Source organism: Pungitius pungitius, chromosome 11 (genome assembly GCF_949316345.1).
Source record: "Pungitius pungitius chromosome 11, fPunPun2.1, whole genome shotgun sequence".
In the NCBI taxonomy this organism is placed as follows: Eukaryota; Metazoa; Chordata; class Actinopteri; order Perciformes; family Gasterosteidae; genus Pungitius; species Pungitius pungitius.
Genome location: NC_084910.1, coordinates 14839105 through 14866045, shown reverse-complemented (window position 1 = coordinate 14866045; position 26941 = coordinate 14839105). Strand labels below are relative to the sequence as shown.

The following is a 26941-nucleotide window of genomic DNA, read 5'->3' as shown; positions in this document are numbered from 1 at the left end:
GTCCACAGGGCTGTGCTTTAGAGCATGGAGGCATCCAGTTACAGCTAAAAATATCTGTTTGTGGTCCAGTAAGCTATTTATGGCTTTCTCACTGTGCATGTTTTTTTTTTTTGTATGAGTATGTGTATCTAGGTGTGTATGTAATGAATGCATTTCATTTTGGCAAGTGAACACACACATACACAATATAGAAGAAATGGAAGCAGATGAGGTTGCCATGTTTGTTATTTTAATGAGGTGCTCATGTTGAAGAGTTGTATACGACAAAAAATCTATCAGACATAGATAATATCTGGCATTGAAAACAAATTTTCTCAATAGACTGAACACACAAACATAAATATAACTCATCCATTTACAGTACAATCCTATAAATTGAGTTCAGAGACGTCGTGTTTGAACAGCAGCAGTCAATACTTGGCTCTTTAAATCCCTTCAAACCGTAATCATAGATTTTCATTTGAAAAACACCTCCTGTTTGTCAATGCTCAAGTCCAGGGGCAAAATAAAATCCTAATATTACATTGAATTCCCAGGTGAATACGTCATAAGTCTAGTACATGTCATACAGTGCAGCGTTCTTGTGTTTCAAAGTGACATCCAAACGTGTAACAACACAAAAACAGCAAAATATATCTTACAAAGTATTTACATGAACTCATCATGCTTCCCAGACACCGCGAGAGCCCACGTACCGACGTAGCTGCGCCTACTGCTGCGGGTGGTGTTGCTTCAGCTAGGGCTCAGTCTGAGGAGACGGTGAAGGCTCTTCTCTCTTTTCGGCCTCAGACGTCGGCTTCAGGGCCACGTCTTGTCTTTTCTCTTTCTCTTTCTCCGGCTCCTTCGTCCTGAGTGATAGAAAGGGAAAAGGTCATTTCCCCCGCAGGAGTCTATTGTGTGCTTTTCTTACGCTGTTAGTGTGTAACGTTGTCCAGCAGAGGTCCTCATCGGTTGTAGAGCGAGGGGAGGAGGTTGTGCATTAGTATATATGGCTTTGCTGTACTATAAAATAACTAGTGGAGCGCTGAGGGTTGAATTTAAGTCGACTGTGAGAACAAAGTAGCTCTCAGACACTGACATATGTTACATGATCGTAGAATTGATTAAGTACAAATCATCATGCTAAAGCAGTGGCACAAGTCTCCTTCACAGTTTGACTGTCCAGAGGAGGCTTTTCGGAAGTTGACATTTTTCCAACACAGTTTGGAGTTGTTTTGCCCACACGGTTCCCTACAGCCTTTAAAACTTCATCCTTCAGCGCTCATACTAAAGAGAGGGGTGTTACAGTGGAGGATACGTCTCGAATGGAGGGTTAAAGCAGAGAGAGGTGCTTAGAGGTTACGGTTTTGAGGTCAAAGGTTATAATTCTTAACGTTGACCTTGACATGGGAGCAGGCCGGTTACTGGGTAGGACGTCCCAGCTAGAGGTCGAGCTGTCACGGACCAAAAGACATAATCACATGACCAAAACAGAGAGAAAATCGTTAAAATTTCCAAGAGGTCATCGCACACGGCCGATACACATCACAAAAGCGAAGGGGGGTGTTGGGTCCTCCGAAGGCTCCGTGGTTTCTTGTAAAGGGGGTGCGGGGGTCATGATAATGTCCCTGTAATTTCATTTAAAGATGAATTCTCTTATCAGACTCCTCACCTTTAGCATTGGTTCAATCCAACAATGTAAAGCATGTTTTGCTCCTTCAGCTCAAGACTGAAATGAAAGTTACTGGAACGTTTATTGGGGACTAAATCACTGACTGGCTGGAACCAACACATACCTTCATTAATCAGTGGTGGTTATGAGAGGAGGTATTGGGAAACAGCCATGTTATTGAGGGACAGGTCAGAGAATCAGATTATCCTTTGCGCTGATCTTTGCTTGTTTTTAGGTTTTATGGTGGAACCTTACAAAGAGGATTATTCATGTGCTGACCTTTCCATCCAACGCTGTTTAGAGAACTTCATTTGACCTTCAAGTGATTGTTAGTGTGTACTGTTCCTTGATCCATCAATTCATTATCAATTAATAAGGATGGACTTTAATGATAGAACAATAGGATTTTTTACTAAATGGATGTAATGAATGAATTGGTCATCTGTTGGACACACTATGAACTGCAAACAATGTTTCTGAATTACTGCCCCTTTTCTTAATAACCCTTTGTCCCGTTTATTGATCAAAGATCTGCGCTGAAGGATATCTGCACAAAGAAAGCCCAAGTAATAAGAAATCACAGTGTCAGTGCAAAGTGGAGCATCCTTGTCAGTAGTGAGATCAGGTGAACCACCTGTTTACCACGACTGATTCACGGCGCAGGAGTGTAAAAAACCTGTCAAGAGACGGGAGACGGGAGAGTGAACAGAGGCGGGACACTTTCACGTCGACAGCTGCCTCCGTTTGGGTCGGATCGCCCAGTTAAACCAGAGCAGCGGGGGGGGGGGGGGGGGCCGTGTTGGAGAAATGACAGAAACTCGTCTCACCGTATTGTCTTCACGATGAAGCGGACGATGACCGCCAGACCCACGCAGCCGCACATCACTCCTATCACTATAGCTGTGACTTCACCTGCAGGACAAAAGGTAAAACAGAGTGTTTAAAGGAATGATTCCATTATCAGCAGTGTCAGGCGGACGGTTACTTTGCTTTTTTTTGGTACGGTTACCACATTGATTCTTACCGGAAGAGAGCTCCTTCCCCGATTCTACAACAACAACAACAACAACAAAAAAGATTTATTAGATCAGTTGAAAAGTCACAGTGTGTTTTTACTTGTTGGTAAATCTCAGCTAAATCTGCTGTTCAGCTGTTTTCATGAATCGTGTTGCCTTTGACAGCAGTGACTGGTCTTCCAGTCCAGTCACTCACTACAATGAGGACTTTACACAAATTCTTTCTCCTTTGTCTTTGTCTACCACTCTGGCTCCCTCTTTCCCTTCTCTGTGTCTCTTTTTCCTCTCCCTTTTTCCTCAGTTAGACTCTCGTGATAACAATGGAGTCACTGTTTGGTTTCTGCAAATCCCCTTTTCTCGAATCAGCTCGCCAACAAACACTGAGTCCCCCTTTACTTTTCCACCCCTTCCCGCTTTAATTCTGCCACTCTCTCTATTCCTGCCGTCCGAAGGCTCTTTCACTCAGACAAAGTCACCGGTAATCCTTCATATTCCCACATTTTCGCTGCACATTCCGCTCTTCCCTGCGTGGATTATGCTAATTGCTGTGCATCAACACGGCGATTTACTGGCTTGTTACTTTGGGTTCTTAGTACAGTGGGCCAACATTAGAGTCCTAAAACACCAGAGGTCACGGCAGATTGACTCTGACCTTCTGAAACCTCAAATCCCAGCAGCCTGAATCGTCATCAATTACCCACATACGTAAACATATACACAGGGCTTATCTTTCGTGTGAGCAGTCACTATGACGATGAGTCATGTCCCTGCTCGCTCTGTCCGTCTAACCTGCAGAGAAGGAGGCGAAGGCCACTCTGTGGTTGAGGGGATGCGTCGCGCGGTAGTTGTCCTGCAGCAGCATCCTGTCTGCATCTGTAGCTTTACTGGAGTAAAGTATTGTCTCCAGCTTCAGCAGCTGGTGAAGAGGAGAGGAATGGTGACAGGTAAAGTCCTCCAGAGCGATGAAACGCTAACGAGAAAGGTAATTGATCAAAGTAGCAGTAAACACTATATTCATATATATGAAGTAAATATCTGAATATTCTTAATAATTTAACTCCATTGCTCTAGGAAAATGTGTACTTACGTTATTATGCTGTCATATTCATCTGAAGATGATTTCGTTTTTTGTTTTTATTTCCAGTAAGTAGTATAGTCCAGTAAAAGTAGTAGCCTTGTTCATAACAGACAAATCATTTCACAATTAAAAAGCCCTCTAGAAGTTTAGTTGTTAGAGAGGAAATGCACACATCAGCACATACCAGTCCATTCATGCGCGAGACAACATTTCAGTGCATGTTTGCACATTGAGGCTCAATGGATCGTCCATGAGTCCCTATGTCTCAGCTGCATACCTGCGCCTTTGAGATTTGAACCCTCTCGTTGAACACGGTCCACATCACACTCTGGTAGCAGGGCGGCGTGGTCAGGGAGCCGTTGTACCGGTAGTAGCGCCCCAGGTCCGTCGGCAGCAGTGTCTGGACGTCAAAGGCTGGAATGAACACCTTCTGATCTGCCGGCGGGCGGAAAGGATGAGAAAATCAGTGTGTGACGCCTTAAGTCAAATATCTACGCAAATATAAACGATAACAACACAAAATGTAAAGAATTTACATTGTGATTAATTTGTCATCAAAGGGAAGATGGACAGCTCCAAGGAGACGACGTACCAGCGTGTCTGATGCGGCTCAGGTAGTTGAGGATGTTGCTAAATGCTGTGTTGGTCTCCTCGCCCGTCTGGGAAACCAAAACTCAGGCATCAACGTTTATTGCTTTGCTCCAATCAATTGCAGTGATTGCTGCTGTTGGTTGTCATTTAGTTTTATTACCACGATGAGAATTCCTAAAACAGCCAGGCCGTCAGTCTGCGTCATGGCAGTGGACACGTTGGGGTAGAGCTCGGAGTTGTAGTGCACCACGTGTAGCTGCAGAGACGGAGGAAGGCGAGTTGAGTTGGTTCTTTCGCACTCATTAGAAAGAGAGAGACGTGCTGGTTTATCCGCCTGACAGCCGGGGGGTTAAAAGAGGGGCGAGGGGCCACAAACCGGGAGCTGCGTGCAAACTCAGAGCGAGAAGACTGATGTGAATGAGAAAGAGCTTAATTGCCTCATTATGTAATAAGGCCACTCATGCAAGACAAGTTCCTGTTTTCTACAAACATTTGTCGCCTCTTTTTGTAATGTTTTTTTTTGCAGATTTTTGTCCTTTTAATCTGCTTAAATACTGAGATGCTGGACCCCCAATAGCTCACCTGGTCCGGCTGGGGCCCGTGTAGGGAGACTGATTCTTTACCCAGGTGGCCTGGGCTCTCTTCCCCTTGTCTGCATCATCGAATGAAAGCTAAAAGCTGATCCCGCTGCTGATGTTTGGATAAGATTAAGCTAGTGGTGGGCAATGTTTTTATCGCAATTAATGTGAAGGTGTCTGTGGCACGGATAATGCTCTGATTGACGCATTTAAAGATGTCGTAGATTATACGTTGTTGAAGCCTTGAGTTCATCATTTTGGCTGTTGCCATTTGGGGTGTTTTGGAACCAGAAGTAAGGAGGTCAAAGCTGAGTAAAACCTGGAGGCTACAGAAGACATTTTTAGGCAACCAAAAAAATTATAATTATAACTTTATTTTCAATTTTACTCACGCAAAATGAACACCATGTTTGTATTGAAGGCGTGAAATTATAGAATTCAGACAGTAAACTTGTATTTACAAGGCCTACCGGGGTAATAAGTCAGAGAGAAGTAGAGTCATTTCATAGAATCTAATTGCAGGACTCGTTTGTTGTATCTGCCCCCCTGATGGTACTTTAGAACGCAGTTTAAGGCCAATTCTACTAAACCAGGAGTTGCTTCCAGCTGGATGTGTGAGTCCTGTAGAAATGTATTCATACACTATAGCATCTGCAGTGGGATCCATGGTAATCTGCTGTTTAATGTTTTTATTGTCTTAAATGTTCTGTTAAATCACTATTCTCCTAATTCAGAAAGTTAATAGAATAAACATCCTGGTTCCTCCTAATTCTTTTACCTGCACGAATTTCACCTTTTTAGCTTGGTAGAGAAACACTTTTTATCCTCTTTTTACAACAATGCACAGAAATAAGTCTTGATTAAGAGTATTAGCTTTTCAAACCGATTTCATTTTTCACCTTTGACATTGTGTTAAATCTTCAATTTAAAGTACATCCGATTAGTCCTAATCACAAGAGCTACACTTTCTACCAGAGCTACTTATCCTCGGGCCGTGTTTAAACGCACCTCCGCATCTGCGCTCAGTCCGTTGATGGTGTGTTCACTGCCCCCGTGACTCGGGCCGCCGCTGCCCCAGTGCAGGTGCATTTGCACGGCCGTGAAGAGCCAGGGCAGCCCCCTGATTCCCATCCACTCAGGCAGCTCAATGACCACTGAGAGAGAGAGAGAGAGAGGAGCAAAACAAGAGCTGACTCTCTCAGGTCAACCGAAAGACGGCTGTCCGTGGAATACTGGGAAACCGCATTTAAAAAAAATCTTAACATTTAAAGCATCTGCGGTTTTATAAGTAGAAGGTTTGCTGCCAGGTGATATAGAGAGATCAAGCTGCTCGGACACCTTGCAGTGGCTGCCGTACTCACCTGTGTGCCCAGTGTTGTACATGGTGAAGGGCTTGTTGCCGTGCTGGCTGTAGCCCAGCGGGGTCAGGGGGATCAAATTTGGGTCATATTTAGTCTGAGTGGTAACCACATCGACGGGGGACTGGGAAGTGCCACCACATGCGGGGAAGTACTGCGACCACTCAGACTGACCCACCAAGCCTTTGAGTAGAGAAAAGACAGAAAACGGTGATGTCATCAAATCACACAGCCGACTGGCTTCCAGTCCTCCAGCGAAAAGTCTCCATTGATCGGTCCCTAATTATGCAACAGGACAATTAATCAGGCTTCCACAACCTCATGGTGAACTAAAACGTACAATAAGAAAATAAACAAAGAAAACATTTAAGAGATGAGGCACTTTGAGTTTGGGGCATTAGGGTTTTAAAGGATTCAACTGTTCTCTTTTTCTAATAATGGTTTGGATTCCTTTCACTGATGCTGCATCAAAATCAATTAAGCCATTTTTTCCTCAAGTGATGCATTTTGTTGGTCAACACTAGTATCAATAAGAACACATGGAGGAGTGTGTGTCTCCACAACCACAAATACCATAGTCTCAGTAATCATTTCTAACCACAGTTGAAATCTTTTTCTTGAATTTTAGGAACACTGCTCTGAAACTAACTATCACTACTACTAAAATTTAAATTAATTCAAATGCAGGTGACGTGTATCACACACACGTTTTTTTACTTAGCCGACATTAAGATAATGTCTTTTCCATATAATATGATTATTCTTATAATATTACAGATAGATGCAATTATTGTATTCCATAGCCAAATATGTAAAAGCACAAAAAGCTAAATCGCAGGAAAATAATGTAAAATTAAACATTTGATTCATTGATGAAGAATTAAAATGTTTGTGTAGTAGAATACCAGGTAAATAACACAATTATAATGATGTTTACATTTTATAAAGCTTCCAAGAAAGACAATGACCAACATACTATTTCAGTGAGACTATTTTAAAGTCTTCATTTGTACATTTGAACACTAATCATAATGGAGATTTTTTATTCAGAATTCAACTATATATGAATAAAAAAAGAAACACAGGGCTCTCCAATTGCACAATAAAAGAAAGTTGGAGAAAAAGGAAAAAGAGAGGGACATGTGAATCAAAGAATCTGAATTTCAATACAAGGAGTGGAATGCTTTAGAAAACAGTTGCAAAAACATGTTTGATTCATACACTTGTAATTACACTTCTTGCAAATGTTTATGTAATCAATTACAAGCTTGCATGGTCATGTGAAAGGGCCGAGGAAAAAAGTAAGACCAAATTAACCCCACAATCCATATGAACACAATACCGTGTTTGTAATGCAATCATCCCCCTCTCTCTCATTCTCTCTCTCTCTCTCTCTCTGTGTCTCACTTGCACACACACAATGCATCACGGGCCTTTACATTAGTGATGTAAACACACACCAATTCTCCTCTCCCTCCTCTCTCGCTTTCCCAGCGCCTGCGACCACCTTGCACCTCTAATCAGTTTTCTCTCCCCCCCCCCCCCCCCCCCCCACCCCCCCACCCTTTGCTCCTCTCCGCAGCAAAGCCCCTCACCATGACCCAACTTCAAAAGGGAGTCCCGTGGCCCCGCCACTGGTCGTCATGGAGGTCTCCATGGAAACCGGAGGGCGAAAATTCTGACCCTCCGTATTACCTCTCCTAGCATGCCATCCTTTTCCATAACACAAGCAGGATCCCAAACGCACACATATTAGATCCCACTTAGATCACGACGACACAAGGAATGTGAAACCGACTCTCTTTGTTACTTTACGATAAAATAACCTGTCATACTGCGTACTTTTGTGTGAAAACATGCGTAACAAAAAAGTACATTCCACTTCAGCTAACAGCCCAGCGGCGGCCACTGTGCGCGGTGCCGCGTTGCACAACAGGCCTCTCTCGCACACGAACACACACACACACACACACAACCTCACTCGGGGAATGTGGATGAAACTCCCTGACTTGCCATTTGAAAAAAGGAGATGACAAAAATAGACCCGTGAAACCCTGTTCGGAAACCGAGACACACGTCACTAAACGTACTTGCGACCAGTGTGAGATCACGGCCACATATTTCGGCCCGAAGCACCCGCCTGCGTGTGTGAAAGCCTGAATGGCCGCCGCACAGAAACCATCGGGCCTCCGGGGCATCGCTATGTGCTCTGTATGTGCTGCACGCCGACGATGCTCCCCTGAATGCGCGCAGGGACGGGTGGTCTGTGTGCCCCATTCATTCCCACAAAGTCATTGTCCACGGCATAGTCGGCCAGTGTGCGTCCGCAGCACAATCCACACACGGGTGATTGTGCGCTGCAACAATACGGGGCATGATTTGCTTTGCTTCTTTGCTTCGCCCCGTCCCATCTCCCTCTCTCCGTCCAGCACGCTGATCCTCGTGCACCTGCCTCCCTTTTCGCCCGCCTCTCTCTGCCTTTTTCTTGCCTTCTTCCTCTGAACCTCCCTCCACCCCTTCATCGTCTCAGTGTGACTGTTGTGCTCATGCCAGCTTGTTGAGCTGTTACTAATACAGAGAGAGAGAGGGGGGGGAAACAGAGGGAGACGGGCTGGAACCCCTCTCAATGTTCAGAGGGGTTTGTTCATGTTTTAGAGGTTAACGTGTGAAAGACTTTGCATGTAGTTTTGTTTGGATAGTTGCACTCATTTCCAGTAAACTTTAAGATGTTCCCGTTGTTAGCACTCCAGATTACTCCCAATGATCCTGAATTCGGACAAAAGAAATCAATCACATCCAATGTCTTCCAATTTGACTTCTGCATTTTGCTCCTGGTCTTCAAAGCTCTTAATGATTAAGCATCAGACAACACTCACACATTTGGAAAATATGTAAAAGGTATCCAAATGATCACCCTCTTTGAATGTGGTTCATCCTTTATCTTTTTTTTTAAATCAGGCTTTGCTATACTTTGAATTGCTTCTGCATGAAATTAGATGTGCTACAAATTAACTTCAACTCACCATAATAGCTCCAGGAAACTTCCTCTGAAAAACAAACAAATGTTTTAAAGTTTTAGTTTTAATTCACAGTGATTCTAGATTTCCATTCAAAACTGACTATGTCAAATGCATCAAAATTAACCCTGATATCTATCTTTCACACAACTTTTTTCATCGCTTCTAATGATTTATCCCTGAGTATCATTATAGCACATTTTGAATCAAGTGTTAAAACACCATTACTCACGCTGTAACATCCAAACAACCCACGAGAGCCATAACCCAGCAAAGCGATCTCACATGATGCTGATTATTTTGTCGATTTAAGACCTTACCGGCAGCAGGGGCAGTTGTCCACTGGAAGCACTGAAGCGTTAGAAGGGCAAATACACCCAAACAGCCCATGTTGGCCCTCCTCGCCCATGCACAGCAATGAATAAAAGTGAACATAGAGATGAGGAGCAAGTGAGGGAGAAAGTGAGAGGTGGAGAGAAAGGGACGTGTGAGGGTGCGCAAGGACGGGGGGGGGGCGGGGGGGGTGGGGGGGGGATTTGACTGGGTCCAGCGATCCCACCTGCCACCGCTCTGTCTGACAGCCGGAGTGTGGATGCTACATGCCGGCTCCGCTCCAGCTCGAGAGGGAGAGATGGAGAGAATGTGTGAAGAGGAGAGTGAGCGTGAGAGAGAGAGAGAGAGAGAGAGAGATGGAGAGAAAGATGGAGAGAGGGACCAGTGGGTGAGAACTAATTCAGTGTTGCATAGCCGCCGGAAAAGGAGGTTGAGAGGGGACAGAATGCAGCGCTGAGAGGGAAGGGGGTTACTGCTCTGTAACGGTGGGCCCGAGGGGCCACGTGGCAGCGAAACCAAAGCGCACCCATCGTAGGGGAGACATGTGTGAACCCCGAGGTGTCTGAATGCTGAACGCTTAAAAAGGTGTTTCTGAGTTCTCGCTAGGCGGGAGAAAGTTGTTTCAGTGTCATCATACCCTAATTTTCCATATCTGTTATCGTGTGTAAGGGTATATGAGAAGAAGAATAACAATTGGCCGAGATACAAAGCAATAAACACAGAAATCAATTAAAGAGGGATCTTCCTTTCTCAGGTCGTTTTTTTGCTACTCGTACTCTTCAGTCTTTTACGTTTGTGTGGCTGAATGTGAATTTGTGCACTTATTTATGGTCTACGCTACGTGAATTCATCATAGTGTCTAGCTCATATATTTTTTTCTGAATGTTTCTCAATTTTCGGGTTTCTAATGAGCCGCAAGTGAATATATGTCAATATTTCTGGAAGAGTTTTTTTTTTTTTTGCTTCTGTGAGGTTCTGTTACGAGGTTCCTTAGTCTTGATGAGGATGACGCTGGAGTTTTTGCACTACAAATCTTCCACCTCTTCCTGTACCCAGTATGTCGCGGTTGCCAGAACATGCAAACATGCAGTCAACATAGTCCAGTCAACATCATACACCTCTCGTTTTGCCGAAAGGCTGCAACATAACTATGTAGAAACAGATCATCTTTTTCATATGTTCACATACTAGAGGCATCTGTATTCATTTGAAAATGTTTCATAACCAGTCAAATGTACCTCATAGTAACTTGAATCTGAATAATTTGTAATATTATATATTTTTGAATTTAAAATGCATTTGATATGGACATCACACCAGCATTACAATTGTGACATACAATTATGCAGAGTAACTAGATGCATTGTGTTTAAACGGCAATTTACAACGCCAGTCACACAAGAGGCTTTTTTAAAGGAAAAAAAACGAATAACGTATTAGAGTAAAACACATAAAACCCCTTCTTTTTGCAAAATGTCTGCTAAAAAATATATATCATTCCATTGTCAGTTCTCTAGGCCACCAACTGCATTTTAACGATTAAACTTGCAGCACTCTGCGTAGGAAAATATTCTATATAGTTTGTGTACAAAGAAATACTGGCAGTGAGTTATTGTTTTACAGTATGTCTCTTTTGAGAAAGGTAACTAACTGAACTTTAGGGCCTCTGGTGGATGACTCGTTCAGGGTTGAACACCAGAGGGAGCCCTCTCCACGTGACATGTTGTAGGCTGATTCCTGGTAAAGACAATCCACCTTAAAACTGAATTTACATTGTTTAATTCCTTCCCATAACGTTATAAAACGATCATACAGCCCTAGGGGGTTTGATTCCTCCACAATCAGCTAGTAATGTAACAACGGAGGTATTTTGTATTGTAGGTGCTGCCTAATATTACAACATTACAACATTACAATGCAATATTACAATATAACATCAAATTTGTAGTTTCAAGTGAGTGAATTGGTTTTAACGGGAACTTCTACAAACTGCAACCTGATCACCAATGTATGTTCTGATGCAGTGATGAGAAATGGAAAAATAAATAAATAAAGGGGACATATAATGGCATCCCTTTAAATAAAATAAAGGGAACATGACCACTGGAATTTCTCATATTTTTATCAGAAGAGTTTATTTTTTGTATTTATGATCCTTGACTTTTCTTATTTTTTACTTTCCTCTCACTATGGGCCACATGAAAACCTACTGAAACGGATCCTGATTAAAATTGTGTTTTTTTAATGTGGATTTTCCCTTTAGTTTCAAAGGAAATCCAGCCGAGCCTTTAGATCTGGATTACATAACATTCAGGAGTCAAGGATTTAAAACATTAAAATAAAACTGCAAAGGGTTACATCACTTACTGCATTGAGCATGGTAATTATAGAAGACGAGTGAATGGACTATGACTTATTTGATTTTATTCGTTGTATTGCCTGACATTTATCTATCTTCTATTTATCTTTGTAGTCAAAGAGCAGGCCTATTTAGTATCTTTGATTAGCAGGAGTATTACTAGTCATTATCCAACTCTTGTATGGTTTTATTCTAGTGATGACTGATTTTTTTCACGTGATCTCAAATCCCTGGCACTATAAATCCACAATGTGACTTATTCTCCATCTCCTCTGTCTGCCTCTCCACACGCTACCAAACGTGACGCAGTCCGTGCAAATTATGCAACAGCGATGGCCCTCGCCAGCCTCCCATTGGTCGCCCGGCGTTCCATTGAAAGGCGTGGTTAGAGAACGCTCACACACACCATTGGCTGCGTCTTCTCAGTGGTGGGGGAGGGCGGAGCGGGTGTCATCGGATTTCATTCACAAATCTAGCTGCGGAGCTCAGACATCCCTCTGTTTATTCTGATGAGCACATGTGCCGGATCCGCAGATGTGGGCGGACGGGAAAAAACAAAGGCTGCAGCTTTGGCAGCAGAAGAAAAGGGCCTGGTTTATGAATAGCCGTTAAAACTTGTCGCAGTCCACGGTCCATTTGTCACAAGCATAACATTATACATAATCTATGGTAACTGAAATAGTCTAACGCTTTGAATTTGAATCATTTAATAGCAGGCCTTTGTTCGTGCAGTAAATAGAAACTACGCAGGCATTAAGGGGTTTTACGGCCGTGCATTGGAAAAGTGGGTCTTGGTGGAAGTTGTTTAACTGCACTATGCCAGTAACAACCCATTTATTTTAATTTGAAGAGTGAAAAAAGACCAATACACAAATGCATTGCAGAGCGGACATGGCAGCGATGTGTCACTGTTTCCCTGTTGAAACGTGATATGTTGCTCAGCTTCTGCAACCGGAGTGGGTGGATAGTTTACTATTTAGTCTCTCTAGGGCATCCGTCTTCCCAGGGGTGGATCACATTTCTCTTGTGGTGTCTTGCTCTGACCACACCTGCTTGCCGCGTTTGGCCCGACAGGAACTCCGGCGTGCTTTCGCTGCATGAATGCTCGCATGCTTTCACGATGAGTAAGACTTCAAGGCAAACACCTCCTGCGTTGAGTTAAAGCTCGTAAATCAGTTCGACCTCCTTCTACTCCTTGTCCTGACATAAAACCATAGGATAGTTTATAGGCTACATGTCACGTAAGGACACGGCCTTACGTAACCTGTAGGGCCTATGAATCAAAAAAATATCCACTGTAATGGAATCTAATGTGCCACATATTGTTTTTCCAAGTGTACAAACATTTCCGTCTTCGGTGACCCAACTGAAGCAAGCTGTGTGTTTTCCATAACGTCGAACAGTTTGACACTTTGCTCTTTGACCCACTTCATGGCCAAAAGCACCGTCTATAGGCTTAGGCCTCACGTGTTCACTCGTATGGAATTCTCAAGCATGTCAATACAAAGGGGCTGAGAATGAGAAGAGGATGGATTAACAAAACACAGAAACCAGGTGGGGGGATGGGAGGATGGAAAGGACCCACGTGAACTCAGAATAGGTTGATCGGGTTCATGAGCTCCGGAGGAATGCTGTGGGGGTCGGAGAGCTCTTTTCTTCCGAACTGGTGCAACCAACCTTTAGGCAAACAGAAACCTCACCCCTGGTTTGCTATTAGCAAAGGTTAACCTTTTATTGCGTTTTGACAAAAAGAGGGGCTTGACGGTGCATGGTCACAAGGCTCAAAGACAGGCAATGTCAATCAAACAAGGACACAGTTTGCTGTGTGTGTGTGTGTGTGTGTTGAGGGGGAGGGGGAGGGTTCAGTGGGTTCATGTGTATGTTGTATGTATAGAGGGGGATGGGAAGCTGCTTCATCCCGGACTCCAACATGCAAAGCGCTAAAAGGCATGTACCATTAGTCAACTGGCATTTCACATCCAAACAAACACCAATAACAGCATAATAACTAAACTACCATTAAGGTGTTTGCAAGGAGTGAAAATACCAACATGATTAAGGAACAGGAAGTGTGTTGGTTTGTCAGTGTCTGGTCTGGTCATGTATGGCGGTGGTATACAGCACTGCACTGCATGTTTCAAGTGAGGGTCACAGGGTTTGCTCTATAGTAACCTTAAGTTGAAGGATAAGCTGCTCCGTGGTCATAAATCATAGGCATGTAAACGGACTTGCTGCATTATGGTCATGTCTCTGTCATTTTGCATTTAATGCTTTAGTCGTCTTACTTCAGAAAACAGAGCCACAGCAATGTTGTATCTCATAAAATATTTATCAAGTTAAAAAGATCTAACCCACCTTTCAAGTTGTGCAAACTGTATATTGAATCATTTGGTGATGTTTGTGTCACAAATATTAAGTCGGTTTAACAGCTGATTAAAATTCACATTCACATTGGTTACATGCAAATAAATATTTAACAGAAATGTGACTATAACATATTTTGAGTGTCCATTATAATAGCTCATATCATATCTCAGATAGGGTTAAAGAATTATCTTGTAATAATAGGTCGACCTATTCCTGGCAATGTTGCAAAGCCATGTGACTGGCCTGCTCAGGAAAATTTCACGTCTTTTGTCCATGTAGGAGGGAGGTATAGGCTTATTGATGGCTGATCAATCTTACATTATACACAGGGTTATTTGTATCTTGTCTGATCTGAGAGGAACCTTATTTGCTGCGCTAAATGAAGGAGGAGGGAACCAACGAGGTGTGTAGTAGCATTACTTAAATATAATAATAATAAATTGGATTTATATAGCGCTTTATTGTAGTCCCAAAGACGCTTATATGAAAAGTTGAATTGTGTCATTGAGTCAAATAGCATGCTGTGGATGTTTACTGGAGACTGTGAGACTGAGACATGTGAGAGAGCTCTATTTCACTATAATCACATGTAAGGGTCAACTGCACGGTGTGTGTGGGGGGAACAAACCCTTCACATGAGGCCATTTGTTTGAGTCTGTTTTTCAGTACGAACACCGCGGATGAGATTAGGATTTGACCGACTCCTCTGACTGAAGATCCGTCATTTTACACCCGCTTGCTGTAGTGGAGCAGCCCCCCCCCCCCCCGACACCATGCACACGGGCGACACATGAGTGGGCGGGACCGTGAGTGCCCCGGTCGCTGTCCAATCAGAGGCCGGTTAAGCGATCACTGGCCGGCAGGGTCGGCCAATGGCGCGCGACACTGCTGGGCAGGCAGCCAATGGAATGCGCGCAAAACGTGGGCACGTGGATCCGCGCACATGCTAGCGCTCGTAAACTGGCGAGAGAGAAAGAGCTAGCAAATACACAAACCGACTTGCGTTAGTGTGTGTGTCAGCGTGTGAGAGGGAGGGACGGACTGAGAAGCCGAGGCCGGACGCCCCTATGCTGCTCCCGTATTGACCGATCTGTCCTACCAAGATAAGGAGATACAGCCGTAAAGCATCTTTTTTTTTTCTGGCTGCTGCTGTGTGGTTTTGTTTTAATCCTACGTCGCTGAAGGTGAGCATTTCCTCTAACACATTGTTTTGTTTCACGGTTAACGTTTCACAAAAGTTGTTCGGCAATGCCTGGAGGAATTTCCTGTCTCGCTGTATCCTGTGTACGTGCTGCCGGCAATATTCAATAAAACCCCAAAGCTTCTTCTTCTCCTTTTCACGTGGCGTTGTTTTAACTAGAACTGGTTGTTGTGTCATTCAATATGACGATCGACGTTTTTTTTTTTTAATCATGGCAGATCGTTCCATGATCAAACCTGTTCTTGGCCTGGATGTGTTATTTACTTTGATGGCATACGGTTCTATTCTGTTGCATCTTTGTGTAACATATGTACGGGACATTTCGTAAGAATCGTACTGTGTGTGTGTGTGTGTGTGTGTGTGTGTGTGGTGGGGGGTAGAGAGACAGTTCCTCTTGTGGGAATCGTGCTGCGATGACACACACACACACACACAGACAGACCAACACCTGAGACGCAGCCTCATGGCCCCTGCATACTTGTGCAGACCATACCGACAGATGCACCATCACACCCACTCTACCTCCACCCACAGGCTAAGAACTAATGCACGTAGGGGTTTTGTTAGTGTGGGGGGTGGGCGGTGGTGGTGGTGGTGGTGGTGGTGGGGGGGGGGGTGTAGTAATAAACACCACATTTTTGCAGCTCACTCGTACAGATGCATATAAACAGGTTTTAAGAGGTCACAGTTTGCCCGAGGAGATCCCAGCCTCAAAAACACTAACAAAGTGCAACTGGACTTGGGTTTTTGCAAAAAGGCTCCAGGATTGTTTAGAATGATCCATTTCCTGAAAATGGGATTTCTTTGGACCCGTCAGTGTGTCCACATCAAATGTGGTCCTATCTTTAGTCTAAGAGTGATTTTTAGACTTTATTTATCCTATTGATAATAATGGGGGTGTTGTTGTGTGTACCCGTGTATTCATGTGACCCCTCTAAATCCCTGCCCCCCCCCCCCCCCACTGTGTTGATGGGATCATAGACCAGCAGGCACTCTGAGATTACACACAGAGCAAAAAGGGAAAGACTGATGAACGAGTGAGAGGCACATGGCCGCAGATGCGTAAAAAAAGGAGTGTAAAAATGTGAGTAAGTAAGAGGAGGAGGAGGAGGAAGAGGAGGAGGATGGTTTGGTCTGTGGAAGACGAAAGGAAGAGGAGCACCGGGCGTGTGTGCATAACGAAACGGGATGAGCTGAAGGGAGAGCAGGGAGCGATGAGAGGCATACAGAAATACACCCGTGGAGGAAGAGGTTTGCATGCGTGTGTGTGTGTGTGTGTGAATCCAAGGGGGGGCGGATGGAGAGCAAACCCGAGACAGAGAGGAGGGGCTAGAGAGATCACCGGAGGCAGAGAGAGAGAGAGAGAGAGCCTATTCTGATTTCACTACTCTACTAGCGCCCATCCCCCTCACGTTTACTCTCCTTTCCAGTCTCCGGTCTCCTCAATGGGAGCCAGACATGCACTACCATTGTGCGCCCACCGCTTACCCCCAGTCCCACTTTGCAACATGTTAAACTAGGGCACTGGTATAGCCACCATTTTGAGCATTTGGGTTTATTATTTTTGGGAGCGAGATGGGGGGGGATTGCCAAAGCAGTTCTTCGCTATTTTGTTTCACAAGTCTTCACTTTTTGTCTGTGTCCGTTTACCCTGCCGACTGACACCGTGCTGGTTTCGGGTTAGGGTTAGGGTTCGGACGTTGTACATATCCTGAGTTCACTGGTCGCAACCTTGACCCTCTGTATCTGCCCGGGCAGCAATGCAGTCCCAGGGCAGCACTTCCTCGCAGCCCTCCTTCGATTCCCAGAGCTCGAGCGACAGCCCGCTGTTCAGCGACTCGGAGCAGGCCGAGGACGACACGGACGTCTTCCTCACCGACAGCTCGTCCTCGGCCATCGTCGGCGAGGCGTCCGGGGCCGCGGCCAACGGAGGCAGAGGGTCGGAGAGCCTCGGGTCCAAGTGGGCGTGCGGCAACTTCGAGGCTACAGAGGAGGCACACCGGTCGGAAGGCGGCGGGGGCAAGGCGCCTCGCGTCGGCTCGGACCAGGCGGAGCCCGCCAGCCGCGTCCCCAGATCCCAGGGAGACCTGCTGTTCGCTCAGAAGGTAAGGCCCCGGCGAGAAGAGGGACGGGCCCCTTAAAGACTCGGGTTCCAGACAGCGAGGCCTCGCTCCCGGCTCGCGGGGTAATCCATCTCCCTCTCTTCCTCCGTCAGTGTGCTGAGCTGCAGGGTTTCGTCAGGCCCATGCTGGAGCTGCTGAACGGACTGAAGAGGGGCCGATTCGATCGAGGTGAGCATCGCAGGCGCAGGACCCCAAGGTGCTCGACGGGAGCTGTGTGTGTGTGTGTGTGTGTGTGTCTGGCTGACTCATCAGCTCAGTGAGAGTTTGCTGATATTTCAAGTGTAAGTGGTGTGTGTGTGTGGCAGAGAGGAAGGAGAGTTTATCGGTCTGCATGTGCATGAATTATTCTTTTTTTTTTTTTCTTTTTTTTTTTTGGGTGACTATGGAGTGTCTGCGCAAATGCTGACTGGGGGGGGGGGGATTATGTATTTGGTCGGCAGGTTTGAGTAGTTTCCAGCAGAGCGTCGCCATGGATCGAATCCAGAGGATCGTGGGGGTTTTACAGAGGCCCAACAGCGGGTAAGACCTTGTCCCGCCACCCACCCTCAGTGTTTTTTTTACTCATTCTTGTCTTGCTCCAACCTCACTAGACACTAAGTCGTATTTAGATGTTTAGCATGTAAATGATAATTGATTTGGGGGTTATTACAAGTAAGGATCGTCTCTTACTCCGTGTTGCAAAGAAACCCCAAACTGTATCCAGTTTTCTTCCAATGCTACAACACAAGAGCGTTGATAACCTCCCACTTAATTGAAATGTATGTTGTGTCTCTGTAGGGAGAAGTACCTGAACACTCTGCTCCAGGTGGAGGTGATGCTGAAGCTTTGGTTCCCTCAGATCCACGCTCAGGCTGTGTCTGCAGCCGCCAGCGCCTCCGCCTCCCCCGCCGCCCCCCTCCACAACACGTCCCGCTCCCTCCCCCCTCACAAGCACAGGGATCAGTCGCACATTCCCGTCAAGGTGAGATCACACGCCGTCCCGTGTGCGAGAGCATAATTGTGCACACGCGTCAAAATCTTCACATATTGAATGTTGCATTAACTTGCGTCTCTCCTCTCTCTCCTTCCTGCTGCTCATTTTTCCAGAAGCGCCGACTCAGCTGGACGGGCACGGACTCTCCCGCTGCTTCCCCCGCGCCGCCGCCCGCGTGCGCTCGCGTCGGCGCGGAAGTGAAGCGGGGGGACTGCGACTTAAGGGACGCCTCTCCGTCGCCGGCGCCCGGCGCCGATCAAAATTCGGCAGCTGTTGCCGGCGACAACCAGCTACAGAGGGACGCGGAGGGGAAAGGGGGCGAGGAACTCGGCAAGCGATCAAAATACAAAGCAGGCCATGGCTCTCAGCCGAGCCTGACGTGGGTCCACGTCGCCCCCATCCCGTCCCCGGGAAAGGCCCGCGCGTCACGCGACAGCACAGCGACGCCGGCCCTGCCGCTCCGAAGGAAGGGCAGTCCGGAGACTCAGGACAGCGCCATCTCTTCTACCACGCACCACAAGCCCCCGCAGAATCTGAAGAAGCCAATCCGGTGCCAAAGCCAGACCGTCACTGGACAAGAGAGCGAGGACGCCGAGACGTGTCTGCGGCAAAATCAAGCTCCCGAAGTCCCGCGTGCGCCTTTTCCAGAGGTGTGCCCCGCCCCCCTGTAGATCTGATTCGTTTTACAATGCTGGGCTAAAGCTGCTTTTGCTGCCTGTGATTTTATAAATGCATCAAGGGGTGGAAAGAATTATAGGCGACGCGTGTATGGATCTTATAAAAAGAGCCCTCATCAAAACCACAGTTGCTGCCAATATTTTAATACAAGTCAGGAACGTAAAAAATGAACCAATACATCTGAAGACCACAATTGCATAATAATTCAAACCTGCACAAACGCAGTTGTGGTTTAGGGGATAGGAAAGAACACCTAATTGTGAGAGGGGGTTTTACTGCTCATTGAGCAGTGATGGTAGGGGAGGAGCTACGAGGAGCAAACGGTTGTTTCTCCTCACCATGAAAGCAATCACTGTACTAAGAGAGTTTTTACAGACGTTTAACCTGAGGCACACACGAAATCCCAAAATGCAAAAGCTGATTTCAACAGTTGGAATGACGGCATCTTTTTATTTGCGGTGTCAGAATTTGACGCCGGTCTTCGGCGGGAGACTCGTTTGACGTTGCCTTCGCTTGTAGATCGAATTGAGGCACCCGGCTCGAAGTTATTAAGAATCTCGTAGCTAGAAATGAGAGAAATACAGTGGACAGAATGCAGCGTTATGCTGCACGTGTGTGGTCTGTTTGACCACCGGAGACTGGAGGTGGGAAAAAATGAGGATGATGATGATGATCCACTCACGAATGTAATCCAACACCTGTTTGGGCACCTCTGCATCGAGAGGCGCGTCGTCACGGCAACCGGATCAGACGCCTCTGAAGAAAGACATAACTAACCAGAAGAAGGAAAAAAACAATCACGCAAAGACATGTGACTCTCGAGTCCCACGGTTAATTTATTCACCTGTTGATCGGACACCGCATTTATTTATTGTTTGTATTTATTTATCAGGCAGCTGAATATCGCCTGCTGTGCGCTCGCACAGTTTGGCCCACACTTGTTTTGAGGGGATTCGGGAAATGCCGTTGACTGTTTTTTTTTTTTTTTTTTTTTTTTTTTATTGCTATCAAGGGGGGAGGGGGCTGAAAAACGAAGGAAGCGACATGCTATGATTGGACTATTGGACTACTGTGCCTTTTTTCAACCAAATAGGTTTTGTTCAGAAAAGCATTTGGTGCTTTCAGTGCATTCATCCTGCATTTTGATTGTTTGCTTGAATTTCACTAAACCAGTACACATTGGAATCATGAAAGCCTACATGTAGTCGCTTTCCTTCAAAACACGGCACCAACAAAAAGACCTGGCGTCCAGCTGTAGTATTCAGACATATAGAGAAACTGCCCCCCCCCCCCACACACACACCCACCCACTAACGGCTGTGGCAGCTATTTGTCCTGCAGTACTGGTGTAGCGTTCTTCCTGATCAACGGGGGAACAGGCTGCACCGCATGTGAAGCTGGTGCCCTTGAAGACTCGCAAAACAACAGAAAACCTAATTGTAAGGGGGGAAATCTTTATTTGCACCACTGTCTACTGCTGCTATTGTTGTTTTTAGATTCCAGTTCCAATGTTTGGGAGGAGATGTCTGCTTACGTTATTCTTCTAAATATAGGCGGGGTTTTAACGATGTGACTATTGCAAAAGTATTGTAAATATTTAGACTAAAATATTTTTTAAATTTTGGTATGATGGGTTCATACACTATTTACATAAATGGGACGGGGGGGGGGGGGGGGGTCCATGTACCTGTCTCCTCCAAAAATAAGTGAACACAGAGCCACTGTCCGCCTCCATTTTACTGCCTCTGTGTGGCGGTGGGAGAGAAACGACCCGCAGTCACAGAGTCAGTCCGTCTCCCCCCGTCCCATCTTCCAACGTGACGGTACCACGTGCCAGATGCTGATTCTCAACCACAAGCTTCGCCTCCCGTTTTCTTTACTTTCTTTTTTTAATATATATATATATATATATGGTTTACGGAATGACCGAGAAACCAATTGCACTTCTTTTACATTGTTTGTGTCCTATTTACATGTTTTCTACTGCACTGACCACTGCTGATTGGTCTGGAATACTACTTCTCGTTTATTTTAGCTGCTCCAACTGTAAAAGCTGAGCGTAGTCCCCCCCCCCCCCCCCCCCCAGCCCTCCTCGCCTCCCCTCCCCCAACTCTGCTGCATTCGTCTGCCCTTCCCCGCTCTCCTTCATCTCCCTCAATCCTGTTAGTATCTTTTCTATCAGAAACGAAACTCTCTCGTCTCTTTCTCTCTCAACTCGTCTCGATGTGATTTTACTCTTCGGACTACTTTTTCAATAATGCTGAACAGGGAGAAGGAAGAAAAAAAAACTTTTAATAAATGACACATTTTCCAAAGCTGACGTGTCCCTTGTGCTCGTTTTGGTGAAACGTTTAGACATTTGTGCACGTAAAACATTTTTCTCTCCCCGCCGTGGCTAAGACCCGTGTTTGGGTCGGCGGCTCCCATCAGACAGATGTGAGTCTCAGTGGGGTGCAGATTTACTGACTTTACATTTTGAGACTACAGTCCCTGTAATCTGACTGGTGGTGGGGGGGGAAGCGAGGGGCTCATCCTCCAACCAGCTGCCTCTACAGAGAGCAACAGGGCCTTAATGTGTGTTGTTTGTTCCATGAGCTCACAGTGAGTAAATACCTCCTGCAGGTGGTGGAGAAGAGTCGTGGCACCGTCTGTGATGGAATATTGGCGCCGTAACACAAGTCAAACGGGCTCAAATCTGATCCCAGGTGCAGTCATTTTAGCCCCCCTAAAATGTCTATTAAAAGGGTTAAAATTGTTATCCTCACCCAGTGCCTGTGTGCTTGTACTATTACAATTCACTGTTGCCAGGCGAGACAAAACACAATAGATCATTTGTTTACATCTGAAACCTATAAATAAAACTGGTAATGAACTAGGTTTTTACTGTTTTATATCAGTAGTACCGCAGGTATTTGGGTTTCTGGATTTATAGTCTCCCCAAACCATCACTATATCTGACATTTTATGGACAAAAGAATTTTAAAAAAATGCTGAAACATTCACCATTTTATCTCCGCTCCACGTCCACAACATTGGCACATTTTCAGAGGGTGTGGTTTGGCTTTTCTCTTCTCAGACATGAAATCAGACACACACACACACACGCACGCGTGTGTGCCACTCCCCTCCGCACGCTCTGACACACTGACTGGCTGATTTTGTGATGGGCCTTTCTCTGACACACCGACTGTGGGCTACGTTACGACAACAGAGACCGCCTTCCCTCCCCCCTCCCTTCTGCCTCCCTCTCGGCCCCCCCTTGTATCTATGCAGTTTATAGCGGAGAAGCACTTGCCCTCCACACACAACCCCCCCCCACCCCCCCTCTTCTCCACTCCCCCCCCCCCCCCCCCCTTCCTCCTCTGGAGGATGTAAGTGAGGGGCAATAGCAAAAGGACACGAAGAGGATGTGTGGAGGGCAAAGGGAGGAGACATGACCTCACATGGGGGTTTTTTGGGAGCATGTAGGACATTTTTGTTTTCTCTTTTCAGTGGCCACCCCGTTCGTTTGTGTGTTTTTTTTCTTCAGTTTCCGCTTCCTAAAATTTAAATGTGTGAAAAGAAAAGAAAAAAGTTGAATTCTTCCACTACATTACAGCCAAGTTATCTGCGTCTGTAGCAGTGTTTCACCACCCAGCTTGAATGGATCGGGGATTGTTATCGCATCATAAACGTGCTCCGTTGTTTTCAATTCTCAGAGTATTTAACCAGCTTGCGTTGGATTAACTGTGTGTGTGTGTGTGTGTGTGTGTGTGTGCATCAATAGGATTGCACACAATTAACCTTATTGCCCCTTTCATCCCTCGCGTGTAGGTTTCCCACTCCGCTTCCAAGTCTCCTTATTGGTCGTAACAAGTTAATGATTTAATGGTGTCAGTCCGGTCCTGCTGCGTGCGCTACGTGCACGACGAAGGGAATGACACAATGAGGCTCTTGCTCACTTCGGCTGAACTCCCCTCCCCCCACGACACACTCACTGCACTCCAGTAGAACTCACGTGAGGTGAAGCCCAACTGTGACTTTACAACTACACACGTTTGTGCACACACACACACACACACACACACAGTAGGAGCACTCTTGCTTTAACTCGCCCAAAGTCCTGAGGGGTGTTTTAGTGCACACTGGCCCCAAAAACCGCCTCGGTGCTCATTAAAATTGCACTACGACGAGTGGACAGAAATCGGGGGATGCTTGGACGTCACATCTTCCCCGTTGGAGCTGACAGCGAGTTCGGGGGCCTTGGTGCGTATGTGCGTATGTGTGTGTGTGTGTTAAGACGCTCCTTCGCCCAGCGTCCCGGGGCACACGGTAAAGACAAGGGAGATACCAAGACTGCGTTCTTTAAAGGACGCCTGTGCCTCTCCTGACATTGAGGCCGAGCTGCAGGCAAATTAGATCCTCATCCGTTTCTGTGGCCTGAATGTGTTCAGGGGGAGCCGGCTGCTGGTGACGCCATCTTACACGAATGCTCAATTATTCAAGTGCAGTGAATGGAAGGGAAACACACTGAGGATAGGATGACAAACACACACACACACACACACTTGGCCAAAGAGTGGGTTGTGAAGCAAACCTAAGGGAGAGGTCAAAGCGTTCGCTTTTACGCGTTGGTAGACGGCTCAGCCTCTAGTGACAGACAGCACACACACACACACACACACACACACCCTGAGGTCCTTGCAGCCCATGTGTGTGAGGTAAAGACTGCAGGGTCCCCTGAGATTATATATTCCAGGATGATTTACAGCCCATGTCAGATACAATGAAATAAAACTGGGTCAGCGCGTTGAAATGTATCGTAACTACACACTTGATGAATCAAAATACTGTGTAAAGGAATGAGGTGATAAATTATGCTCATGTAATATTCATTGCATCGTGGCAATAATGAACATTAATACACCTGACACCACATCGTTATGTAGCATGTTGAGGAGGAAATAGTTCGGCAAATGGGAGTAAGCGCTTAAAGTAAGTGTGACTCAACAGTTAGTGCTTTGCCAAAAGTGGACGTGGACAAAATGCAAAATAAATGCCTGCGAGTGATTTAACTTGACACGGGTTAAAAATCATTAAACAGGGAATTTATTGAATAATGTTTGCAAACAGGAGACAGAATTGACACACATACAAGCCATGCGTCACTACCTTTCAGCACCAACATATGTACTGGGATAAGGTATCCTAGACAGAGAGGTTTTGCACACGTACAAAGATCTCATTGTGCGAGCAGCGTCGTGTTCTTCATCCTGAGACATACATCTGATCATCACGAGACACCCGGGGGCCTTCTGGACACCGATCATACACGGCTCGCAGATTTCATACATCTCTGAGCATCACGAGACCATCATGGTCGGACCTCTTATCCCAGCTGACACGTCATACCCAGATCTTATGCTACGTATACAGAGGTGGTCTTGTCTTGTTTTGTCTTAACCGCCTTCTGATTATGACATTATTGTAGTTTGCGATTGTGATGCTGAATTACACTTATTATAGCTGCAGGGACAAATGGTGCAAGAGCATTTGTGTGTGTGTGTGTGTGTGTGTGTGTGCTTTGTAGAAATATCTGTGGTATTGTCACATTATGTGCTGAGGTGTCGAGTTGGCAGGAGAGAGACGGGCAGACACCACGCGAGGTGCCAACGAGGTGGTTGCGGTCGGGGCAAATGTGACCGAGTGTGTTGTTCACTGGTCCGCTAATGTGTGGATTATAAACAGAGTAATGTGGATCACATGTAAATGTTTCACCAGGTTGTTTTAACAAAATACAACTTTCCATAATGCAACTTTGCATAATGTTTAAACCACTTATTCAGCAAAAAGTTCTAATTGTGATTGACGCTTGTCATTGCTTTTCTATTAATTGTTCTACCAATACATTTCTTGACAAACAAACACAGTACATATTCCCATTTGCAAAGTTGGAAGGATTTCTTTATATGTATGCCATTGTTTCATCTTAGAAGTCCCATAAAAAATATTAACAAATGAATCAATGAGACAACAATCTGAGATGCGCTCTTACACTCTTTTACACCTTACTCTTTTTCATGAGTTTTGATTCTGCAAATGTTGTACACATGAAAGGTCACGGAATGTGAACTGGGTCCAAAGTTGCATCTTTCCACACAAAGAGGCTTGAGTTTGTAAAAAACCTTAGATTTTAACAATTGTCCGGTATCTCAATCGGTTTATTCACATGAATCTGGCCGGGGTGTGCATGTAAACACAAAAGTAAGCAGTGACTAAGTGAGATGAGACAGGGAAGGTACTTTTTGTTGGACGTCTCATCTCCGATCAGCATATGACGGAGTGCAGGATGAACAAATGGCTGACCCCTTGATGACTGTTATTACTCTGCAGAAAGAACCTGTATGGCAAACTGTCATATACTGTGTACCTATTCAGTTCACCCTGACGGACACACACCACTAGTGACTGTAAGCAAAGACGTGGCTTGTTGCAGAGGGAGTGGTGGGGTGGATCGGCAGACTGATGTAGCCTCGGGCTCTCGACTGCATTCATGCTCACACGACAACTGCAACTGCACTCAGTTGACCCACTTCATGCAAAGAATTAGGGGGCGGGTCCGCAAAGGAGGCAAACAGGAGGTCACATGATAATGCCTGTTTTAGGGGAGGGTATTTATGACTAGTAAGTGGTTAGTTAGGCATTTGCTTGACAATGTTTCACTAGTCTGGGTAGTGTTTAAAGGAGTTTATCAGTATGGTTGGACTTTTGCCATGTTATTATGTTTTGAGAGATAACCTTTGGGTGGGCAGTAGGGAATAGTAAAATAATCAACCCCACTTTGTGGTCAGTTGGATTGGTTTGTCGGTTCATCTTCTGATATATACCCAATTTAATGCATTTAATGACGCAAACATCTGCTATCTGTGGTGACAACTTTTACAGAAGAGGCATGATGATTAGAGATCATGTACAATTAGAGCAAGTAATAGCTGAGGGTACACGTTGAAGCTGTGACACAATGTTGCTTCAGACAAACTACAATATTTCACCAAGAAATTGTTACTCTAATTGCACCTAAATAAAAAAAGACATCACACTATTGTTATAGAAATATCATATGAATATATCTATTAAAGCTTTAACTAAGTTCATCTTAGTTTTTCAAGGCTGTTGTGCTTTATCTGATGTTTTTAAAAACTAGCCTAGACATTCGCTATTGACCTTGAATAGTGTGCATAACAATTTTACAGTGGAACCATCTGCAGTGGTTGAAATTTACGGAGAAGCTAAAGATACAGAGATGAAATACAATTTGCATGGTTATTATTCTCTTGAGTAGTTATGAAATTATCTACACACTTCAGGGGGGGACTAATACAATACATTAATATGGTGAACATACAAGTTAAAGTAATGTTTTGTGTCTCTGGTTGGTTTTATGGAAAAAATGTAAAACTAAATGTTTTACCCAATTGTGTTGTAATGTAAACCAACAACCCTGTTAAACGTCCTCTTTTATAGGCTTTTCGTGTTGCCATCACCACGGAGGAAACACGGAACATGTCCCTTATGTGCAGCTAGGTGGAAACCACGAGCAGTTGACTGGTAAGACTGCGCGGTAAAAAGGTCACGAAGA

The 26941-nt window shown here is 45.3% G+C and overlaps 2 protein-coding genes across 8 annotated transcripts; one reads left to right on the top strand and one right to left on the bottom strand.

The window, feature by feature from the left end:
• Positions 1-207: 207 nt before the first annotated feature.
• Positions 208-9794, bottom strand: ca14 (carbonic anhydrase XIV). 7 transcript variants are annotated; one of them, XM_037453997.2, is made up of 13 exons: positions 9610-9794; positions 9296-9319; positions 6276-6455; positions 5923-6068; positions 4497-4592; positions 4338-4404; positions 4023-4180; positions 3457-3583; positions 2676-2699; positions 2479-2563; positions 2286-2327; positions 1380-1433; positions 208-848 (listed from the first exon to the last, which is right to left on the bottom strand). In XM_037453997.2, exons 1-13 carry the CDS (start codon positions 9722-9724, stop codon positions 737-739), a joined length of 1230 nt encoding a protein of 409 aa, XP_037309894.1. In that variant the 5' UTR covers positions 9725-9794; the 3' UTR covers positions 208-736. The 7 variants fall into 7 exon arrangements, with proteins under 7 accessions (XP_037309894.1, XP_037309901.1, XP_037309899.1 ...); XM_037454004.2 differs by having other exon boundaries at positions 2294-2327; XM_037454002.2 differs by having other exon boundaries at positions 208-1433; positions 2294-2327.
• A 5488-nt stretch (positions 9795-15282) lies between these two features.
• Positions 15283-20303, top strand: LOC119198153 (circadian-associated transcriptional repressor-like). Its single transcript, XM_037455056.2, has 6 exons — positions 15283-15532; positions 17308-17654; positions 17765-17840; positions 18113-18191; positions 18450-18633; positions 18759-20303. The coding sequence occupies exons 2-6, from the start codon at positions 17310-17312 to the stop codon at positions 19314-19316; spliced, it is 1242 nt and encodes a 413-aa protein (XP_037310953.2). The 5' UTR covers positions 15283-15532; positions 17308-17309; the 3' UTR covers positions 19317-20303.
• Positions 20304-26941: the final 6638 nt, after the last annotated feature.